Below are 21474 nucleotides of genomic sequence, written 5' to 3' on the forward strand. Positions count from 1 at the left end.
ATAAGAGCTATCGTTTGACTAGCAACCATCCTCAGATCTACCAAAGGAAACATAAATTTTCGTTCAGTTAACGTGAAAACGTCCGAATAATATTTAATAAACACACAATTTTATAAAAGTATTGAAAAATTAAAAATAGTAGAAAATCTACCATGCCTACACTACAGTTAGTACCTAAGTACAGTGTTAACTACGACAACATCGTTACTAAGCGTAATTTGTCGCTACTAAAAGGATGGTCAAGGCAAGGCTGTCAGTGTATACGAGTAGAACGCGTAGGATACCAACCGCTGCACCTGCTTGTCCACGGCCACCGTGGTTTGCCAGTTACAACTAACAGGTGGCACATAAGGACACACAGTTAGAATTTTGAGAAACAATCTCCCTGGTTCTGTCTGGGAGTGGAACAGGCAGAGAAGATGCCAGTTGTGGTACGAGGTACCCTCCACCACGCACCGTATGGTGGATTGCGGAGTACGTGTGTAGATGTAGATGTAGAAAGCTGGTGCTGAGCTCTGAAGCAGTGGCCGGCAGCTCCACATACCTGGGCGGCGGCGGCAGGTCGGGTATGCTCTGCACGGTGAGCAGCATGTCGGTCAGCAGGGCGTCCAAGGCTCGGTGCTGCTCCTCTGCCGACGGGCACGACGAGGTGGCGGTGGCGGGCGCCGACGACGACGCCGTCTTGGACAGCCCGTTGCCCGCCGACGAGATGCCCGAGTCCATGGAGACGGTGTGCGGGCTGGCCACCGCCTCCACCTCCTCGACCGTCAGCGCGTGCGCCACCTGGTGCTGGTGCGGGTGCGCGTGGGCGTGCTGGTGCAGGTGGTGCGCCGGCGGCGGGCCCGTCTGGTGCACGTGCACCTGCTGCAGCTGCTGTTGCTGCTGCAGCTGCTGTTGCTGCAGCTGCAGCTGCTGCTGTTGCTGCTGCTCCTTCTTGCTGATGGTCGCGTACAGCGACCCGTCCAGCGGTCCGTACGTGTGGTTCACACCTGTTGATACAACAAAAACGTACGTCAGTTCTCTGGCAGAGGGCAAGCGAGCTGTATCTGAACCTCCTCGCAACAGACGCTCGATTGCACTCACAAACGCAACTACATGTCTGCATTATTTTCAGCCTCGGGAACCTGAACTCATTTGAGGAGATAATTGAACAAGGCATGGCTATGTGACCAAAATGGTACTGAAACAGAGGACGACAAACTAAAGGCCGAAATACTAAATGTCTATTTCCAAAGCTGTTTCACAGAAGAAGACTGCACTGTAGTTCCTTCTCTAGACTGCCGCACAGATGACAAAATGGTAGATATCGAAAAAGACGACAGAGGGATAGAGAAACGATTAAAATCGCTCAAAAGAGGAAAGGCCGCTGGACCTGATGGGATACCAGTTCGATTTTACACAGAGTATGCGAAGGAACTTGCCCCCCCTTCTTGCAGCGGTGTACCGTAGGTCACTAGAAGAGCGTAGCGTTCCAAAGGATTGGAAAAGGGCACAGGTCATCCCCGTTTCCAAGAAGGGGCGTCGAACAGCTCTGCAGAACTATAGACCTACAACTCTAACGTCGACCAGTTGTAGAATTTTGGAACACGTATTATGTTCGAGTGTAATGACTTTTCTGGAGATTAGAAAACTACTCTGTAGGAATCAGCATGGGTTTCTAAAAAGACGATCGTGTGAAAACCAGCTCGCGCTATTCCCCCACGAGACTCAGAGGTCTATAGACACGGGTTCCCAGGTAGATGCCGTGTTTCTTGACTTCCGCAAGGCGTTCGATACAGTTCCCCACAGTCGTTTAATGAACAAAGTAAGAGCGTATGGACTATCAGACCAATTGCGTGGTTGGATTGAAGAGTTCCTAGGTAACAGAACGCAGCATGTCATTCTCAATGGAGACAAGTCTTCCGAAGTAAGAGTGATTTCAGGTGTGCCGCAGGGGAGTGTCGTAGGACCGTTGCTATTCACAATATACGTAAATGACCTTGTGGATGACATCGGAAGTTCACTGAGGCTTTTTGCGGATGATGCTGTGGCATATAGAGAGGTTGTAACAATGGAAAATTGTACTGAAATGCAGGAGGATCTGCTACGAATTGACGCATGGTGCAGGGAATAGCAATTGAATCTCAATGTAGACAAATGTAATGTGCTGCGAATGTATAGAAAGAAAGATCCCATATCATTTAGCTACAATATAGCAGGTCAGCAACTGGAAGCAGTTAATTCCATAAATTATCTGGGAGTACGCATTAGGTGTGATTTAAAATGGAATGATCATATGAAGTTGACCGTCGGTAAGGCAGATGCCAGACTGAGATTCATTGGTAGAATCCTAAGGAAATGCACTCCGAAAACAAAGCAGGTAGGTCACAGTACGCTTGTTCGCCCACTGCTTGAATACTGCTCAGCAGTGTGGGATCCGTACCAGATAGGGTTGATAGAAGAGATAGAGAAGATCCAACGGAGTGCAGCGCGCTTCGTTACAGGATCATTTAGTAATCGCGAAAGCGTTACGGAGATGATGGATAAACTCCAGTGGAAGACTGCAGGAGGGACGTTCGGTAGCTCGGTTCGGGCTTTTGTTGAAGTTTGTAGAACATACCTTCACCGAGGAGTCAAGCAGTATATTGCTCCCTTCTACGTATATCTCGCGAAGAGACCATGAGGATAAAATCAGAGAAATTAGAGCCCACACAAAGGCATACCGACAATCCTTCTTTACACGAACAATACGAGACTGGAATAGAAGGGAGTACCGATAGAGGTACTCAAGGTACCCTCCGCCACACACCGTCAGGTTGCTTGCGGAGTACGGATGTAGATGTAGATATAGATGTAGATATGTGATGGACGGTTGACGTCAAAGCCATTAGCCGCGCCGGGGAGCCGTGCAGCCTGAGTCTTGTCATGGTACGCGCGGCTCCCCCCGACAGAGGTTCGAGCCCTCCCTCGGGCACGGGTGTGTGTGTGCTGTCCTTATCGTAAGTTAGGTTAAGTTAGATTAATTAGTGTGTAAGCCAACGGGCCGATGGCCTCAGCAGTTTGGTTCCACAGTCCTTACCACAAATTTCCAAACTTCAAAGCCATCACAGCCTTAGCACGGAGTCAGTTCGGCACACCGAGCGAAGTGGTGCAGTGGTTAGAACACTGGACTCGCATTCGGGATGACGACGGTTCTAACCCGTGTCCGGCCATCCACATTTCTGTTTTCGGTGATTTTCCCTAAATCGTTCCAAGCAAATGCCGGGATGGGCCCTTAGAAAGGGCGCGGCCGATTTCCTTCACCATTCTTGACACAATCCGAGCTTGTGCTCCCTCTGTACTGACCTCGATGTCGACAGGAAGTGGAACCCAAGCTTCCTTCTTCAGTTGGGCAAGGATCGGAAGAGTACCGCACATGACTCGTTGGAGGAACCGTAGCGGATTATCCCAGAGTACGCACGCGCACTTTTGAGCACTCTGACACTTCGCCTCCTTTGGGCCTCGTTAATGCCTTAACAAGATGCCTAGCTGCGAACACAGGTACACCAATCGGGCCGGCCGGAGTGGCCGAACGGTTCTAGGCGCTACAGCCTGGAACCGCGCGACCGCTACGGTCCCAGGTTGGAATCCTGCCTCGGGCATGGATGTGTGTGATGTCCTTAGGTTAGTTAGGTTTAAGTAGTTCTAAGTTGTAGGGGACTGATGACCACACCAGTTAAGCCCCATAGCGCTCAGAGCCATTTGAACCATTTTTGAACTCCAATCGGACACAAAAGTTTCGAGGCTGGTTTAATTAAAAATAGACATACGTAAGATGGTGAATGCAACGCGCACAACGTTTATACAACCAGATGAAGTTGTAAAAAAAAGTCCTTCTTTGGGAAGGTGTTCAACTCACGAGTCACAGTGGACTGAACGTTGGCTAAGTCGTCAAAGCGATGACTCTTCATGTGAATTTCTACACTTTTTCGTCTTGTGGTAGACTCGCAGTGGTAACATCAAGTATATTCACCCACGATGTTTTTTTTTTTTCGGAAAAGAATTATCTGCGTTCTGCACCTCTATCAAGTCGAGGAAGGCGTGCACGTGTCGTCGTTTTCGTTCGGGAGTCTAGGTGTGCGGCACAAACGTTGCACACGCTTTTCTCTTCTTGAAAATATTCTGGGTTTATGTTTTGCACACTTGAATGTTGCACAACTGCGTTTTCTGACGCAACAACGTTGACACACATCGACCGTTTGTCCGCTACTTAGCGCTGCCTGCTCACAGCTGACTGGTCGAGCACACATAAGTTGTTTACAGTTGTTAGTTCAGGCTGCCACCTTAGTCACATCGCTAGCGCCTCTCGAAAAAAAAAAAAGAGGAAAACAGTGTCGGAACGTTTTGGACGGTCAGTGCGTATAAAAACACAAAGTCAGATTAAGAGACAGTGATCATTTATTGATACATTGTGCTCTGTTGTTCTGCCTACATCGCGACTTTTTTAACTTTCTATGTTAACATTGAGTATAGATTTAAGTGTCAGGAAGTCGTCTCTGAAAGTATTTGTGTGGAATGTACCCATATATGGAAGTGAAACATGGACGATAAATAGTTTAGACAAGAAGAGAATAGAAGCTTTCGAAATGTGGCGCTACAGAAGAATGCTTAAGATTAGATGGGTAGATCATATAGGTAATGAGGAGGTATTGAATAGGATTGGGGAAAAGAGAAGTTTGTGGCACAACTTGACCAGAAGAAGGGATCGGTTGGTAGGACATGTTCTGAGGCATCAAGGGATCACCAATTAAGTATTGGAGGGCAGAGTGGAGGATAAAAATCGTAGGGGGAGACCAAGAGATGAAAACACTAAGCAGATTCAGAAGGGTGTAGGTTGCAGTAGTTACTGGGAGATGAAGAAGCTTGCACAGGATAGAGTAGCATGGAGAGCTGCATCAAACCAGTCTCAGGACTGAAGACCACAACAACAACAACAATAGTTTATAAACGAATAGATCGGACCATTGCCCATCATTATCTCTGTTTTTAAATTTAGCGCTACTATGTCAAAATACACGCAAAACATAAAATACCGATGCGTATCATATACGACGAAGACGTAAAGCCGATGACAACTAACCGTTATTAACAAAATGTGAGAATTGTAGGAAGCAAATATATTGGCGATATAGACCGATTACAGTTATGAAAATGCTTTCTCTTACACGTTAAGAAAAAAAAATGGGTTGATACAGTGTGACACAGCAGACAGTCCACCTCAAATATAACCAGAGCGACTAAGAATGTGGAACCGCAATTTTCGCTATGTAACTGTGAAAAAACTTAGGAATTTTCTGGCGTACCAAATTAGTTTTTAAAGTTTATAACTACCAGATTATGAGACCGATCTTTTTCTAATGGAACTACACAGTTTTTCTGTATTATTGGAAACATCCTTCTACGTGACATGTGTAAAACTTGTTCACCTATTAAGGAGTTGACAGAGCTGCAAACCACTGCTTGCCGGTAAGAGAAAATGTACCACGAGGTTCTTGTTTAACGCATCAAATGTAAGCAAAGTCTAAACTCAGGCACCGATCGGGTCCCCATGCGCTTCGTGCCCGTCATCTGTGCTCTGCTGTTGGTAGCAATCAGACAACTTGCCCCACATCCACCGCAAAATATTCGCATCTGTAACATGAACAGGGGGAAACGGCAGTGGTGCACAAAATATCCTCCGTAAAACAAGGAAGCGAATAAATATTGCATTCTCATCCAGTTCCCGACCATGTTAAAAGTTTCAAGTCTCTAGCTCATCGGGAAGTTAGTTTAAAATCAACCGTAAAATTTGCACCGAACAGACACGCAGAAAAACGAAGTAGCTACCCTCCGCCACACACCAGACGCGAAAAAAGTTAATACTGCATCGTTGTCCACTTCTGAGCTATCCTGAAAGTTTCAAATATGTAGCTCATCGGGACGTTAGTTTAAAAACAACTGTGGCATTTGTACCGAGGAAACAGGCAAGAAAGCGACCTAATACAAACGTGTTAAAACAGAGCACGCATACGACAAGCTGTGTGGAAGCGTTACTACCAGTTTTTTGTCCATATGTTTTGGAATAATAAAAGAGTGTCAATGTGTAGTGCTGTGGTGAAGCCCATACCTAAAAGCGACGTATCCCTCTCGAGTACCAGTTACTGCGACAGAACTGTGGAGGGCAAACAAACAGGGCGGAAATGTAAACAGTTTGTTTTTCCTCTGTCGTTCCGTCTGTCTTCGTCTCTCTCTCTCTCTCTCTCTCTCTCTTCCCCTGTGTCTGTGTGTGTGTGTGTTTTAATTTTCATTTCCACGGCATGTTGATCCGAAAACGGAAAGCGCACAAGTATTTGCCGCCCACTTTAGCGGACGAACAAGGCCGAGAGCGCTCCTCTTAAAATGGAGCCGTCGGTGCGGCTGCAAATTCGCGCGCTCCGTTTGCTCAGCGAAACGCAAATAATGACGCAACGACAGCGGGGCCCGCAGCCCACGGCGGAGCTAACACTCACCTTGGCCCCGCGCGTGTGCAAGGTCAGGCGGGCATTTTCCCCGGGCCGCAGCCGACAACTCGGCCACTCAGATTGCTTCTCCGTAACCTCTCAAGGCCTTTTTCACTCAGTTTTCCTGGTATTCATATTTGAAGGAACTGACCACCGGTCTACTTTTTTTATTTGTTTTATTCTGAATTCGAGCTTGATTTGCACTGCCCAGGAAAATCACAACAGAAAGTCGGTCAGCAATCTCGTGAAAAGATTTTAGGCAATTATTCCTGCAATAACAATATTAAATAATTCACTATGCCTTGGATTTACTAGCACTGAAACAGAAAAAAAACGATGCGTCACAATCTTAATTAATTGTTTATTTAGCAAATTATTTGTAGCATTGTGCCGTATTTAGTACACCGTATTTTTTGAGATAAACCAGATCGTGGCGTAACAAGGAATGTCTTAAACTTTTGATTCTTTCCTTACGCAGCCGGAAATGTGAGCTTTATTCTGCGTGTGCAAGGTGACCCAGAGGTTAAGACATTGCGCCCAGGTTGGAGACGAATACATTTCGAACATCTTTCCAGCCACTCCTAATTCGATTTTCTATGGTTTCCCCAGATCACTGTTGATGAATACCAGAACTATTCGATAGTAATCGGCAAGCCAAATATCACAACTGAGCTTCCATCCCATTCTAATAATTACTCCGTGGTGTATCGTTTTTTTCCCCTATAGTGAAGCTTCCTTCCCCCCATGAACCATGGACCTTGCCGTTGGTGGGGAGGCTTGCGTGCCTCAGCGATACAGATAGCCGTACCGTAGGTGCAACCACAACGGAGGGGTATCTGTTGAGAGGCCAGACAAACGTGTGGTTCCTGAAGAGGGGCAGCAGCCTTTTCAGTAGTTGCAGGGGCAACAGTCTGGATGACGGACTGATCTGGCCTTGTAACACTAGCCAAAACGGCCTTGCTGTGCTGGTACTGCGAACGGCTGAAAGCAAGGGGAAACTACAGCCGTAATTTTTACCGAGGGCATGCAGCTTTACTGTATGATTAAATGATGATGGCGTCCTCTTGGGTAAAATATTCCGGAGGTAAAATAGTCCCCCATTCGGATCTCCGGGCGGCGACTACTCAAGAGGACGTCGTTATCAGGAGAAAGAAAACTGGCGTTCTACGGATCGGAGCGTGGAATGTCAGATCCCTTAATCGGGCAGGTAGGTTAGAAAATTTAAAAAGGTAAATGGATAGGTTAAAGTTAGATATAGTGGGAGTTAGTGAAGTTCGGTGGAAGGAGGAACTTCTGGTCAGGTGACTACAGGGTTATAAACACAAAATCAAATAGGGGTAATGCAGGAGTAGGTTTAATAATGAATAGGAAAATAGGAATGCGGGTAAGCTACTACAAACAGCATAGTGAACGCATTATTGTGGCCAAGATAGACACGAAGCCCACGCCTACTACAGTAGTACAAGTTTATATGCCAACTAGTTCTGCAGATGACCAAGAAATTGAAGAAATGTATGATGAAATAAAAGAAATTATTCAGATTGTGAAGGGAGACGAAAATTTAATAGTCATGGGTGACTGGAATTCGAGTGTAGGAAAAGGGAGAGAAGGAAACGTAGTAGGTGAATATGGATTGGGGCTAAGAAATGAAAGAGGAAGCCGCCTGGTAGAATTTTGCACAGAGCACAACATAATCATAGCTAACACATGGTTTAAGAACCATGAAAGAAGGTTGTATACATGGAAGAACCCTGGAGATAGTAAAAGGTATCAGATAGATTATATAATGGTAAGACAGAGATTTAGGAACCAGGTTTTAAATTGTAAGACATTTCCAGGGGCAGATGTGGACTCTGACCACAATCTATTGGTTATGACCTGTAGATTAAAACTGAAGAAACTGCAAAAAGGTGGGAACTTGAGGAGATGGGACCTGGATAAACTGACTAAACCAGGGGTTGTACACAGTTTCAGGGGGAGTATAAGGGAACAATTGACAGGAATGGGGGAAAGAAATACAGTAGAAGAAGAATGGGCAGTTTTGAGGGATGAAGTAGTGAAGGCAGCAGAGGATCAAGTAGGTAAAACGACGAGGGCTAGTAGAAATCCTTGGGTTACAGAAGAAATACTGAATTTAATTGATGAAAGGAGAAAATATAAAAATGCAGTAAATGAAGCAGGCAAAAAGGAATATAAACGTCTCAAAAATGAGATCGACAGGAGGTGCAAAATAGCTAAGCAGGCATGGCTAGAGGACAAATGTAAGGATGTAGAGGCTTATTTCAGGGGTAAGATAGATACAGCATACAGTAAAATTAAAGAGACTTTTGGAGAAAAGAGAGCCACTTGTATAAATATCAAAAGCTCAGATGGAAACCCAGTTCTAAGCAAAGAAGGGAAAGCAGAAAGGTGGAAGGAGTATATAGAGGGTCCATACAAGGGCGATGTACTTACGGACAATATTATGGAAATGGAAGAGGATGTAGATGAAGATGAAATGGGAGATATAATACTGCGTGGAGAGTTTGACAGGGCACTGAAAGACCTGAGTCGAAACAAGGCCCCGGGAGTAGACAACATTCCATTAGAACTACTGACAGCCTTGGGAAAGCCAGTCCTGATGAAACACTACCATCCGGTGAACAAGATGTATGAAACAGGCGAAATACCCTCAGACTTCAACAAGAATATAATAATTCCAATCCCAAAGAAAGCAGGTGTTGACAGATGTGAAAATTACCGAACTATTAGTTTAATAAGTCACGGCTGCAAAATACTAACGCGGGTTCTTTACAGACGAATGGAAAAACTAGTAGAAGCCGACCTCGGGGAAGATCAGTTTGGATTCCGTACAAATACTGGAACACGTGAGGCAATACTGACCCAACGACGTATCTTAGAAGCTAGATTAAGAAAAGGCAAACCTACGTTTCTAGCATTTGTAGACTTGGAGAAAGCTTTTGACAATGTTGACTGGAATACGCTCTTTCAAATTCTGAAGGTGGCAGGGGTAAAATACAGGGAGCGAAAGGCTATTTACAATTTGTACAGAAACCAGATGGCAGTTATAAGAGTCGAGGGACATAAAAGGGAAGCAGTGGTTGGGAAGGGAGTGAGACAGGGTTGTAGCCTCTCCCCGATGTTATTCAATCTGTATATTGAGCAAGCAGTGAACGAAACAAAAGAAAAATTCGGAGTAGGTATTAAAATCCATGGAGAAGAAATAAAAACTTTGAGGTTCGCCGATGACATTGTAATTCTGTCAGAGACAGCAAAGGACTTGGAAGAGCAGTTGAATGGGATGGATAGTGTCTTGAAAGGAGGGTATAAGATGAACATCAACAAAAGCAAAACGAGGATAATGGAATGTAGTCGAATTAAGTCGGGTGATGCTGAGGGAATTGGATTAGGAAATGAGACACTTAAAGTAGTAAAGGAATTTTGCTATTTGGGGAGCAAAATAACTGATGATGGTCGAAGTAGAGAGGATACGAAATGTAGACTGGCAATGGCAAGGAAAGCGTTTCTGAAGAAGAGAAATTTGTTAACATCGAGTATAGATTTAAGTGTCAGGAAGTCGTTTCTGAAAGTATTTGTATGGAGTGTAGCCATGTATGGAAGTGAAACGTGGACGATAAATACTTTAGACAAGAAGAGAACAGAAGCTTTCGAAATGTGGTGCTACTGAAGTATGCTGAAGATTAGATGGGTAGATCACATAACTAATGAGGAGGTATTGAATAGAATTGGGGAGATGAGGAGCTTGTGGCACAACTTGACTAGAAGAAGGGATCGGTTGGTGGGACATGTTCTTAGACATCGAGGGATCACCAATTTAGTATTAGAGGGCAGTGTGGAGGGTAAAAATCGTAGAGGGAGACCAAGAGATGAGTACACTAAGCAGATTCGGAAGGATGTAGGCTGCAGTACGTACTGGGAGATGAAGAAGCTTGCACAGGATAGAGTAGCATGGAGAGCTGCATCAAACCAGTCTCAGGACTGAAGACCACAACAACAACAACAACAACAGTGAAGCTTCAAAAGAAAAAGTGGGGAAGGTTAACAATACGAGTGCCTATATTCTCAGATACTTACCATCTGAAGAATATACCTTTTATTAATGCTGTTGGCCGATTGGAACCAGTTCACCCACTCAGTTGTATAGTGACTTACAGTCTACCTTGTAGCCGAACTATTGTGTAACTTTACTCTTGGGCGTACAAAATCAGAAAGGAAGAAAATCATGTTAGGTGACGAAGGAAATTGGCTTACGACTAAATGGGGGTCGAATGCAGAACATTTCGAACTACAGTCATATACTCACTCACGAAGTCACACTTCCCTTACGATAGATCTCTCAGTCGTCTTTAATGTACTCATGTCCTTTCAGGCCACAGAAAATCCGACGCTATGTGGGGAGTTGTTAAGTATTGAAATGCAGAAAGTACTAATATATATATATATATATATATATATATATATATATATATATATAGAGAGAGAGAGAGAGAGAGAGAGAGAGAGAGAGAGATGAACAAGATGGTTGTACTGAGTAAGAGGAATGGTTTGCCCAGTTATACTTACAAGAAACAAGCAGGAACTATTCGTGTGTACTTACGCAAAAGTTTGGTAGCCATAGCGGCGCTATAGCACAACAGTGAGAATACAGAAAAAAGCGCTGTGAGGCAGCGGCGGCGCAGTGCGAGTCTGAGAGCGCAGATTTCGTGCGTCCGTCTCTGCCTTACGCCCAGCGTCCACTGGCGCCGACCTCAGCGAAAGAGGAAAGTCGTGTCGCGCGTTGGCGGAAAGCCCTTATCACCGGCCGCGGCCGTTCTGCGGAACACCAACTGTTCGGATCTTCCTACCACACGCTGCGTCCCTTCTGACAGTCAGAGCCAAGAATAGAACAGCTGTCAAGTATCCCCTCGATCGTGTCATCACTTGATAGGAAGTCCACAGACAGATTTCAGAAGCCCTACACATACACTTGTTTCGCGTTGCCGTTTCACTTCCCGTCTACTACAGACAATTCGAATCGTAGTTCCAAACTAGCTTGCGCCGTGTTATCTACACGCTGCTCCAGACTTGTATTGTGTTACCAATCCAAGGCATTTGGCACATGTTTCACATTTCTTTCACTAATGCCTCTCACAAAAAGGAGAAAATAAACATTGCTGCCTTGATGTTTCAGTGATCAACGGTCTTGGCGCAGAGGTACCACCGGTTCCCGTCAGAGGAGGACGCAGCATGTTATCTTGGATGGAGAGCCATCGTCAGATGTAGACGTAACTTCGGGTGTGCCCCAGAGAAGTGAACTGGGACCCTTGCTGTTCATCTTGTATGTTAATGACCTTGCAGACACTTTTAATAGTAATAGTAAAATCAGGCTTTTTACAGATGATGCAGAGGCAGATGATGTAGTTATCTATAATGAAGTACTATCAGAAAGAAACTGCATGGATATTCAGTCAGAGCTTGATAAGACTTCAAAGTGGTGCATAGATTGGCGACTTGGTCTAAATGTTCAGAAATGCAAAATTCTGCACTTCATAAAACGAAAAAAAACCGTACACTACTGACCATTAAAACTGCTACACAACGAAGACGACGTGCTACAGAAGCGAAATTTAACCGACAGGAAGAAGATGCTGTGATATGCAAATGATTAGCTTTTCAGAGCATTCACACAAGGTTGGCGCCAGTGGCGACACCTACAACGTGCTGACATGAGGAAAGTTTCCAACATATTTCTCATACACAAACAGCAGCTGACCGGCGTTGCCTGGTGAAACGTTGTTGTGATGCCTCGTGTAAGGAGGAGAAATGCGTACCATCACGTTTCCGACTTTGATAAAGGACGGATTGTAGCCTATCGCGATTGCGGTTTATGGTACCGCGACATTGCTGCTCGCGTTGGTCGAGATCCACTGACTATTAGCACAATATGGAATCGGTGGGTTCAGGAGGGTAATACGGAACGCCGTGCTGGATCCCAACGGCCTCGTATCACTAGCAGTCGAGATGACAGGCATCTTATCCGCATGGCTGTAACGGATCGTGCAGCCACGTCTCGATTCCTGAGCTAACAGATTGGGACGTTTGCAAGACACAACCATCTGCACGAACAGTTCGTCGACGTTTGCAGCAGTATGGACTATCACCTCGGAGACCACGGCTGCGGTTACCCTTGAAGCTGCATCACAGACAGGAGCGCCTACGATGGTGTACTCAACGACGAACCCGGGTGAACGAATGGCAAACGTCATTTTTTCGTATGTTTACAGCATCATGTTGGTCGCATCCGTGTTTGGCGACATCGCGGTGAACGCACATTGAAAGCGTGTATTCATCATCGGCACAGTGGCGTATCACCCGGCGTGATGGTATGGGGAGCCATTGGTTATACGTCTCGGTCACCTCTTGTTCGCATTGACGCCACTTTGAACAGTGGACGTTACATTTCAGATGTGTTACGACCTGTGGCTCTACCCTTCCTTCGATCCCTGCAAAACCCTACATTTCAGCAGGATAATGCACGACCGCAAGTTGCAGGTCCTGTACGGACCTTTCTGGATACAGAAAATGTTCGACTGCTGCCCTGGCCAGCACATTCTCCAGATCTCTCACCAATTCAAAACGTCTGGTCAATGGTGGCCGAGCAACTGGCTCGTCACAATACGCCAGTCACTACTCTTGATGAACCGTTGTATCGTGTTGAATCTGCATGGGCAGCTCTACCTGTACTCGCCATCCAAGCTATGTTTGACTCAATGCCCAGGCGTATGAAGACCGTTATTACGGCCAGAGGTGGTTGTTCTGGGTACTGATTTCTCAGGATCTATGCACCCAAATTGCGTGAAAATGTAATCACATGTCGGTTCTAGTATAATATATTTGTCCAATGAATACCCGTTTATCATCTGCATTTCTTCTTGGTGTTGCAATTTTAATGGCCAGTAGTGTAGTATCTAATGACTATAATATCAACGAGTCACTGTTGGAATCGGCCAACTCATACAAATACCTGGGTGTAACACTTTGTAGGGATATGAAATGGAGTGATCACATAGATTCAATCGTGGGTAAGGCAGGTGGTAGACTTCGGTTTATTGGTAGAATACTGGGGAAGTGCAATCAGTTTAGAGAGGAGATTGCTTTCGAATTACTCGTGCGACCGGTTCTAGAATATTGCTCAAGTGTGTTGGACTCGTTGCAAATAGGACTAACAGGGGATGTTGAACGTGTACAGAGAAGGGCAGCACGAACGGTCACAGGTTTGTTTAATCCGTGGCAGAGTGTCACAGAGACACTGAAGGAACTGAAATGGCACACTCATGAAGACAGATGTAAACTATCCCGAGTAAGTCTATTAAAAAAGTTTTAAGAGCCAGCTTTAAAGGATTACTCCAGGAATATATTACAGTCCCATAGGTATCGCTCACATAGAGAGCGCGAGGATAAGATTAGAATAATTCAATCATTCTTCCCGCGCTCCGTACGTGAATGGAACAGGAAGAAACCCTGATGACTGGTACAATGGGACGTACCCTCTGCGATGCACGTCACAGTGATTTGCAGAGTGTAGATGTAGATCACCGAAGTTAAGCGCTGTTGGGCTTGGCCAGCAGTTGAATGGGTGACCGTCAGGGTTTGCCGAGTGTTGTTGACAAGCGGCGTGCACTTAGCCCTTGTGAGGCCAATTAAGGAGCTATTTAACGGAGAAGTAGCGGCTCTGGTCACGAAAATTGACAACGGGCGGAATGTGGTATGCTGAACACAACCCGCTCATTATCCGCATCGAGTGACGCGTATCGGCTGAGGATTGCACTGCAGTCGGTTGGTACTGTTGGACCTTCCGACATCTGTTCGGAGGCAGAGAGATGTTTCAGTACGTTCTGTGTTCCCTTCTTTCTTCTGGTGTCATTCCGTAACTACACGGGATCGGCACGTTAATCTGGATTTGGCAATGTTAGTAGCAGAAACTGGCCAGATGCCCTTCTGTCACCGTCTCTTTCCCTCCTGGAGCGGAATTTGCTGGGTTGGGTTGATTTGATGGAAGAGACCAAACAGCGAGGTCATCAGTCTCATTGGATTAGGGAAGGATGGGGAAGGAAGTCGGCCGTACCCTTTCAAAGGAACCATCCCGGCACTTGCCTAAAGCGATTTATGGAAATCACGTAAAACCTAAATCAGGATGGCCGGAAGCGGAATTGAACCGTCGTCCTCCCGAATGCGAGTCCAGTGAGCTAACAACTGCGCCACCTCGCTCGGTGCGGAATTTGTGTTCCCCGTCTGTCTGCGCGAAAGCGTGAGGACGTTTTTCTCTGAATTATTGCGAATCGTCTGAGGCGGGACATAGGTCCCAGACGGGTATTCACATAGTCCTTGCTTCCTTTTAGCCACGCGGCCGGTGTGGCCGAGCGGTTCTAGGCGCTACAGTCTGGAACCGCGCGACCGCTACGGTCGCAGGTTAGAATCCTGCCACGGGCATGGATGTGTGTGATGTCCTTAGGTTAGTTAGGTTTAAGTAGCGCTAAGTTCTGGAGGACTGATGACCTCAGAAGTTGAGTCCCAGAGCCATGTGAACCTTTTAGCCACTCGACGCTGACCGGGAACAAAACTGTCACGTGCTAAGCAGTCTTTCTGTGCGCTTTCCTTCGACTTGAAGCTAGTTCTTACCAGGCTCAATGGTCGAAGAATTCTTCCCTCAACAGTATTTGGCAGACGAGGAGGATACATACGGACCAGAAAGTGCGGTAACAACCCAAGTTTAATCTGAGTTCTCTTCGCCATCCTACAAAAAATTGTCATTGGTAACAGTGAGTCTTCGGTAGGATGTTGACTTTAAATTCTGTTGCCTCATTGGTGCTATTAAAATAAGTATCAGATGTTTCACTGCCCATTAAACATACACGTAACGCAAAAATTTCGCGAAGGAAAAGTGCGTTAAAGCAAATCTAAATCTTCCTGGGTAGGTGTCTGGTTACTCCAGTGAAGGCACCAAACGATTTTACTCTTTAAAAAGGTTCCCAGCAAGACGAGAAACAAAATAGATGAAACATTTTTTTTAAAACTGCACTGGTTCTGATTACTTGTACATTTCTGAGAATCTAGGCGATATTTCTGTGGTTTCACAAGGCTGTTTACAACCTCACTTTAGTCTGCAGAAGCTGCCCATACCTTCCTTATAATCATTTAGATAATTACAGAATGGATGAGCTTTATCAAATTTCTGTAACGCTTCGTTTTCCAATGGTTCTGTACCTTCAGAACATGACATACTAATGCTACTTGTCAAAAGCACTTCAGTGCAGTAACGTACACTATTACATATTCATTAAGGAACATTTTTTCTGTCCCTCCATGCCATCGGTGGCACTCAATAAAAAGAAAACCTTCCCGAAGTGTGTCAAAGAGGATGTCTTTCAAGTAAGCCGCATCTGTTCCTCCGCGCTTCTTGCCTTCTTGGTTTTACTGCACAGAAACCTAAACCAAGCTCGTAAACAAATGTTGACACACATTTAGACTACAGGAACAGTGGTTTCATCACCACAATGTTTCTGAAGCTCCGATGAGTCACAATATCGGCGTGAGTCAGGCCAAGGTAATCAGCTGTTAGTTCGTACGCTATGCTGAAGGAACACAAACGCAGACAGAGTAAAACTAGCTTCAAAGCGCTCGGCCGTTTCGCGAAAATAAGCAAGACCAGTGCATTTTATTTTGAGGTCCTCGCGTGTATCATCGACGTGAGCACGGCTCGACGAGGTCTTGTTGCAGTACTAACGGACTTGGAGCTGATGGACAGCATCCGCCGCTCTCGAAAGTGAAACACTGTTTACACTGTGCTGAAGCCGGCCGCTGTGGCCGAGCGGTTCTAGGCGCTTCAGTCCGGAACCGCGCTGCTGCTACGGTCGCAGGTTCGAATCCTGCCTCGGGCATGGATGTGTGTGATGTCCTTAGGTTAGTTGGGTTTAAGTAGTTCTAAGTTCTAGGGGACTGATGACCTCAGATGTTAAGTCCCACAGTGCTCAGAGCCATTTGAGCCATACACTGTGCTGAAGGAAAGACAAGAGTGCTTATTGTGGCTTCGTATCATCTTACGAGCTGTGCAAAAGTGAGTCCAGAAATGTTTGCATCTGATACAGGTTTTGACCTCATAATTTTCTGGAATATCTGGCAACGTATGTCTCGTTTGGAACTTTGTCATATTTCTTACATAGGGGCTAATGCGAACTGTCCGCCACGCCGTCGCCTTTCTGTGCAGTGTCTTCTCGATCATACGCTGTGTAAAAAGAAATTTTGCGGATAGGACGTGGTATGTATTCTAGACGAAGACTGTTCATCAGAAGTCAGTAATAATCTCGCGATTGTCACAAGAAAATCTATACAGTTTCTGATGTTCTCATTGTATATCGCCCACCAGACTGTGTGAGCATTAATTTGACACTGTTCACTGACGATGGTATCGCTTGCAGCAAAGTATCAAGGTGGATAACTGTAATGGTATGCAGGACTGAACTGAAAAAATTTTCACTTACTGTGGTGAGCAGCGGGTCGTCTTTTGTGAGAGAAGAAGGTATTAGTAGTTTTTAATCACAAAATTAGTATTTTAACGTGCGGCTAAAATTAGATCTTTGCAAAGTTTGTGACAAACCTCTGGAATCAGTTAATAGAGATCTAGCGGTAATGTTAGAAGTTGATGTGACGTGATATATTTCGTAAAATGAGATTTAATGGGAACCAATGGAATATTACAATTTGCTGAGAGGATTCTGCGAAAGTTAAGCACATCTACGAAGGCGAAAAGAAAATCTTGCGATACAATGTTGATCACTGCTCGAGTATTTTGGATATATAAGAATTTGGTGTGACAGAAGAGACTGGAGGAATTCATACATGTTTACACGGTATGCAAGGACTCTCAGCAAGCAGTAGACGACGTCAAATGTAGTGAGATCTTTGAAATAACTTCAGTAGCGATAGAATGCACTGGTAAACATGACATTCAGAACTATTGGGAAAGTATGTCAGATAGACCACACGTAAGCAGAGATGCGGTTTATTATTCTAGATGTTTGACTTATCACCTGAGAAGGAGATGAGTGCAAGTGAAGTTCAAAGGCGGACAAGGAAGTTGTATAAATTTTAAAGATTGACGGGTGACGTTGCCATTCTCCCTGAAAATAAGGAAGGTTTACAGAAAAAAAAAAAAAGTTCAAATGGCTCTGAGCACTAAGGGACTTAACTTCTGAAGTCATCAGTCCCATAGAACTTAGAACTACTTAAACCTAACTAACCTAAGGACATCACAAACACCCATGCCTGAGGCAGGATTCGAACCTGCGACCGTAGCGGCCGCGCGGTTCCAGACTGAAGCGCCTAGAACCGCTCGGTCACACCGACCGGCGAAGGTTTATAATTGTAACGTAGGGTGAACAGGTTATGTAGCAAAACTTTTACAAGGAAATGAAAGGGGAATAGCGGAAACGAGAATAACGCATAAAACCATAATCGAGGAAGATGTTTGATGAAGAAAATTTTTTACACTGCAGCTGAAGCCAAGTAGGTTAATTAAACCTTTTTTTTTTTTTTGGTGAAAAGAGAGCGGGGGGGGGGGGGGGGGGGGACGATGGGAATGAGCATAATAAACACTAGTAAAAAGTAGAAATAGGAAAGATATAGCAGATACAGGCCAAAACAAAAGAAGTATTTGATAAAAATGTAGACTTCAGGAAGAAGATGAATGAGATGTGCTTGGCACTTTGTACAATTCAAAGACTAACTTCATATGCCTGCCGGAGTAGCCGTGCGGTTCTAGGTGGTACAGTCTGGAGCCGAGCGACCGCTACGGTCGCACGATCGAATCCTGCCTCGGGCATGGATGTGTGTGATGTCCTTAGGTTAGTTAGGTTTAAGTAGTTCTAAGTTCTAGACGACTGATGACCTCAGCAGTTAAATCGCATAGTGCTCAGAGCCATTTTGAACTAACTTTATATCTAAAAGGAAAAGGAGAAATGCGAGGAGTCTGAATGAGATTCAACAGAAACACGCTAAAAATGTAGCAGTGCTATACGGAGTAAGTAGGGAATTGAGCATGCGCAAAACGTTAGCGATAAGAAGCAGGCTGATAAAACTTTGATACTGATTTTCAGGGTTAAACCGTAGTATAAGGATACGACAACAAAATTTGCAAACGAACTTGGGACAAATCACTGGTAGCGTGGACGTACGAATATAAGACTTCAGTCAAAACAAGAAGTAAACCCTAAAACGCTACTGCGCTATAAACGCCTCGAAACAATGAGAAGCGTAGCCTCTATATGACACAGCTCTATCTGGTACCAATGAGAGAGCCAGATTCTCGGAACGTTTTGGGCAGTTCCTCGCGGTCAAGATGACGTAGCTCGCTGGCCACAGCTAACACGGGAACTTACGCGTCACTGATAGGGAACTCCAGGAAGAGAGGAATGAGGAGAGGTTTTCTTTCTGCGCGGAGTGTGTTGGTGTGGTGGGGAGGCAGGAAGCGGTGAACCGCGTCACGTGGATGGACCGTGTCCGCCCACGAAAGGGAAATAGCGAGGACCTCGTCGCGAAAGGAAACTCCTCGCCTCGGGTTCTCCGAGGTCGCGCGGGGGTCTGTGTACATTACCATACGGGCCGCCAGCGGGCGCCGCCGCCCACGCCAAGCGGTGGCTGTACCTGTCCCAGCCTCGCCAGGGCAAACTGTTCTGGGAAGCAAGCTCAAGGTCTCTCTCTCTCTCTCTCTCTCTCTCTCTCTCTCTCTCTCTCTCTCTCTCTCTCTCCCTTATACCGAAGCTGCAGCTCAGCACCAAATCTTAGGGATAACGTGAAATTGCGATGATGATGATTCATTAATGAGCACTGTTAAAGAGGACAACATCCCATTTGATGACACTTCCTGGCAGATTAAAACTGTGTGCCGGACCGAGACTCGAACTCGGGACCTTTGCCTTTCGCGGGCAAGTGCTCTACCATCTGAGCTACCCAAGCACGACTCACGCCCCGTCCTCACAGCTTTACTTCTACCAGTATCTCGTCTCCTACCTTCCAAACTTTACAGAAGCTCTCCTGCGAACCTTGCAGAACTAGCACTCCCGAAAGGAAGTTTCATATCAGCGCACACTCCGCTGCAGAGTGAAAATCTCATTCTGGATCCCATTTGATGTTTAAAGGTGGTAGTAGAGATTGTTTACTATTACGTTCGTCTGGCCTATATCAAATGTGGAATGGTGATAAGTTTGGTGAGTTCCCGGGGGGTGTGCTGCAGTGTTTGTATTGGTACAGCCCAGCATCCCTTAACCATTTATTGACGTTGAATAACCAAATTCCGATATAACAAAATTTTTGTTAAACATTTAAAATGTCTCAACACTGAATATATGGTACAAATGTAATAAATTTTTGAACTATTCACTATTATAATATATACTAGACGAGTCTGGGTTTGATTAAAGAACTCTAAAATGTTGAACTCCGTCAATATTTATTTATGTTTTGAAAATTGTATTAATTATCAAAGGTGAGAAATATAGCAAGAGCAACATAACTCGAATACAGTTTCTGTGAAAATTAGTACGGATGTAAATGTTGCACATCATTAACGAGCTTGTTAACGTCAGACTGAATTCCTGCCGTTGTATTCTGAGACTATACTCGCCTTCTTAGATTCATTTCCTGTAGTTTTTTCATGTATGGTAGTGTAGATGGTTCAAATGGCTCTGAGCACTATGCGACTTAACTTCTGAGGTCAGCAGTCTCCTAGAACTTAGAACTAATTAAACCTAACTAGCCTAAGGAAGTCACACACATCCATGCCCGATGCAGGATTCGAACCTAAGATCGTAGCGGTCGCTCGGTTCCAGACTGTAGCGCCTAGAACCACACGGCCACTCCGGCCTCTAAGGTAACGTAGAACATGCTTCCTCATATAGAAGGTAGTGACAAATTATGTCACAACTTTCGGTGCTTTCTTTCTTAGCCGGCCGGTGTGGCCGTGCGGTTCTAAGCGCTTCAGTTTGGAACAGCGTGTCCGCTACGGTCGCAGGTTCGAATCCTGCCTCGGGCATGGATGTGAGTGATGTCCTTAGGTTAGTTAGGTTTAAGTAGTTCTAAGTTCTAGGGGACTGATGACCTCAGAAGTTAAGTCCCATAGTGCTCAGAGCCATTTGAACCATTTTTTTTTCTTTCTTAAATCGGGATACTAATGAAGTAAAGAGGCCCAAAAATTCGCAGGTTGGCCATTTCCGTCCCACTACTTACAAACAGGTTTTTGATCTAACCTTCATACGAGTAAGACAAAAGCACCGTTGTTGATGCTGCGTTTCTTGATTTCCGGAAGACATTCAGAACAGCTCCGCACTGTCGTCCAGTGTACAAAATTGAAGCATAATACAAAAATTAATCGCGGGTAAGGCAGGTGGCAGATTGAGATTCATTGGGAGAATCCTCGGGAATCCATCAACAAAGGAAGCAACTTACAAAATACTTGTTCGACCAGTACTTTAATACTGCTCGTCAGTCTGGGATCCGCACCAGATAGAACTGAGAGATGAAATAGGACATATCCAAAGAAGATTAGCACTTTTCTTTACATGTTCGTTTAGTAATCGCGGAAGCGTCACGGAGAAGATCGGTCGTCTCCAGTGGAAGACGGTGCAAGAGAGGCGTTTCGCATCGGAGTGTGCTTTGCTGTTAAAATTCCGAGAGCAAACTTTCCTAGATAAGTCAACCAATATGTTGCTTCCTCCAACGTACATGTCTAGAAAATGCTATGAACATAAAATTAGAGAAATTAGAGCCTCTACGGAGGCTTACCAACAGGCGTCCTTCGCGCGAACCATATGCGACTGGAACAGGAAAACGGGGGAATGAGGCTGGTACACAAAGTACCCTACACCACATAGCGTAAAGTGGCTTGCGGAGTATAAATATACAATCTGACCAGATTCGAGGCTGA

The 21474-nt window shown here is 45.2% G+C and overlaps 1 protein-coding gene across 1 annotated transcript in view; it reads right to left on the reverse strand.

Moving 5' to 3' along the window:
- Positions 1–21474, reverse strand: part of LOC126483783 (tensin) — a 512889-nt gene that overhangs the window by 172165 nt on the left and 319250 nt on the right. Inside the window, exon 7 of the mRNA XM_050106942.1 lies at positions 545–989. Coding sequence (XP_049962899.1) covers positions 545–989 — 445 coding nt within the window. The remainder of the gene's footprint in view (positions 1–544; positions 990–21474) is intronic.

This window comes from Schistocerca serialis, chromosome 6, assembly GCF_023864345.2.
Source record: "Schistocerca serialis cubense isolate TAMUIC-IGC-003099 chromosome 6, iqSchSeri2.2, whole genome shotgun sequence".
In the NCBI taxonomy this organism is placed as follows: domain Eukaryota; kingdom Metazoa; phylum Arthropoda; class Insecta; order Orthoptera; family Acrididae; genus Schistocerca; species Schistocerca serialis.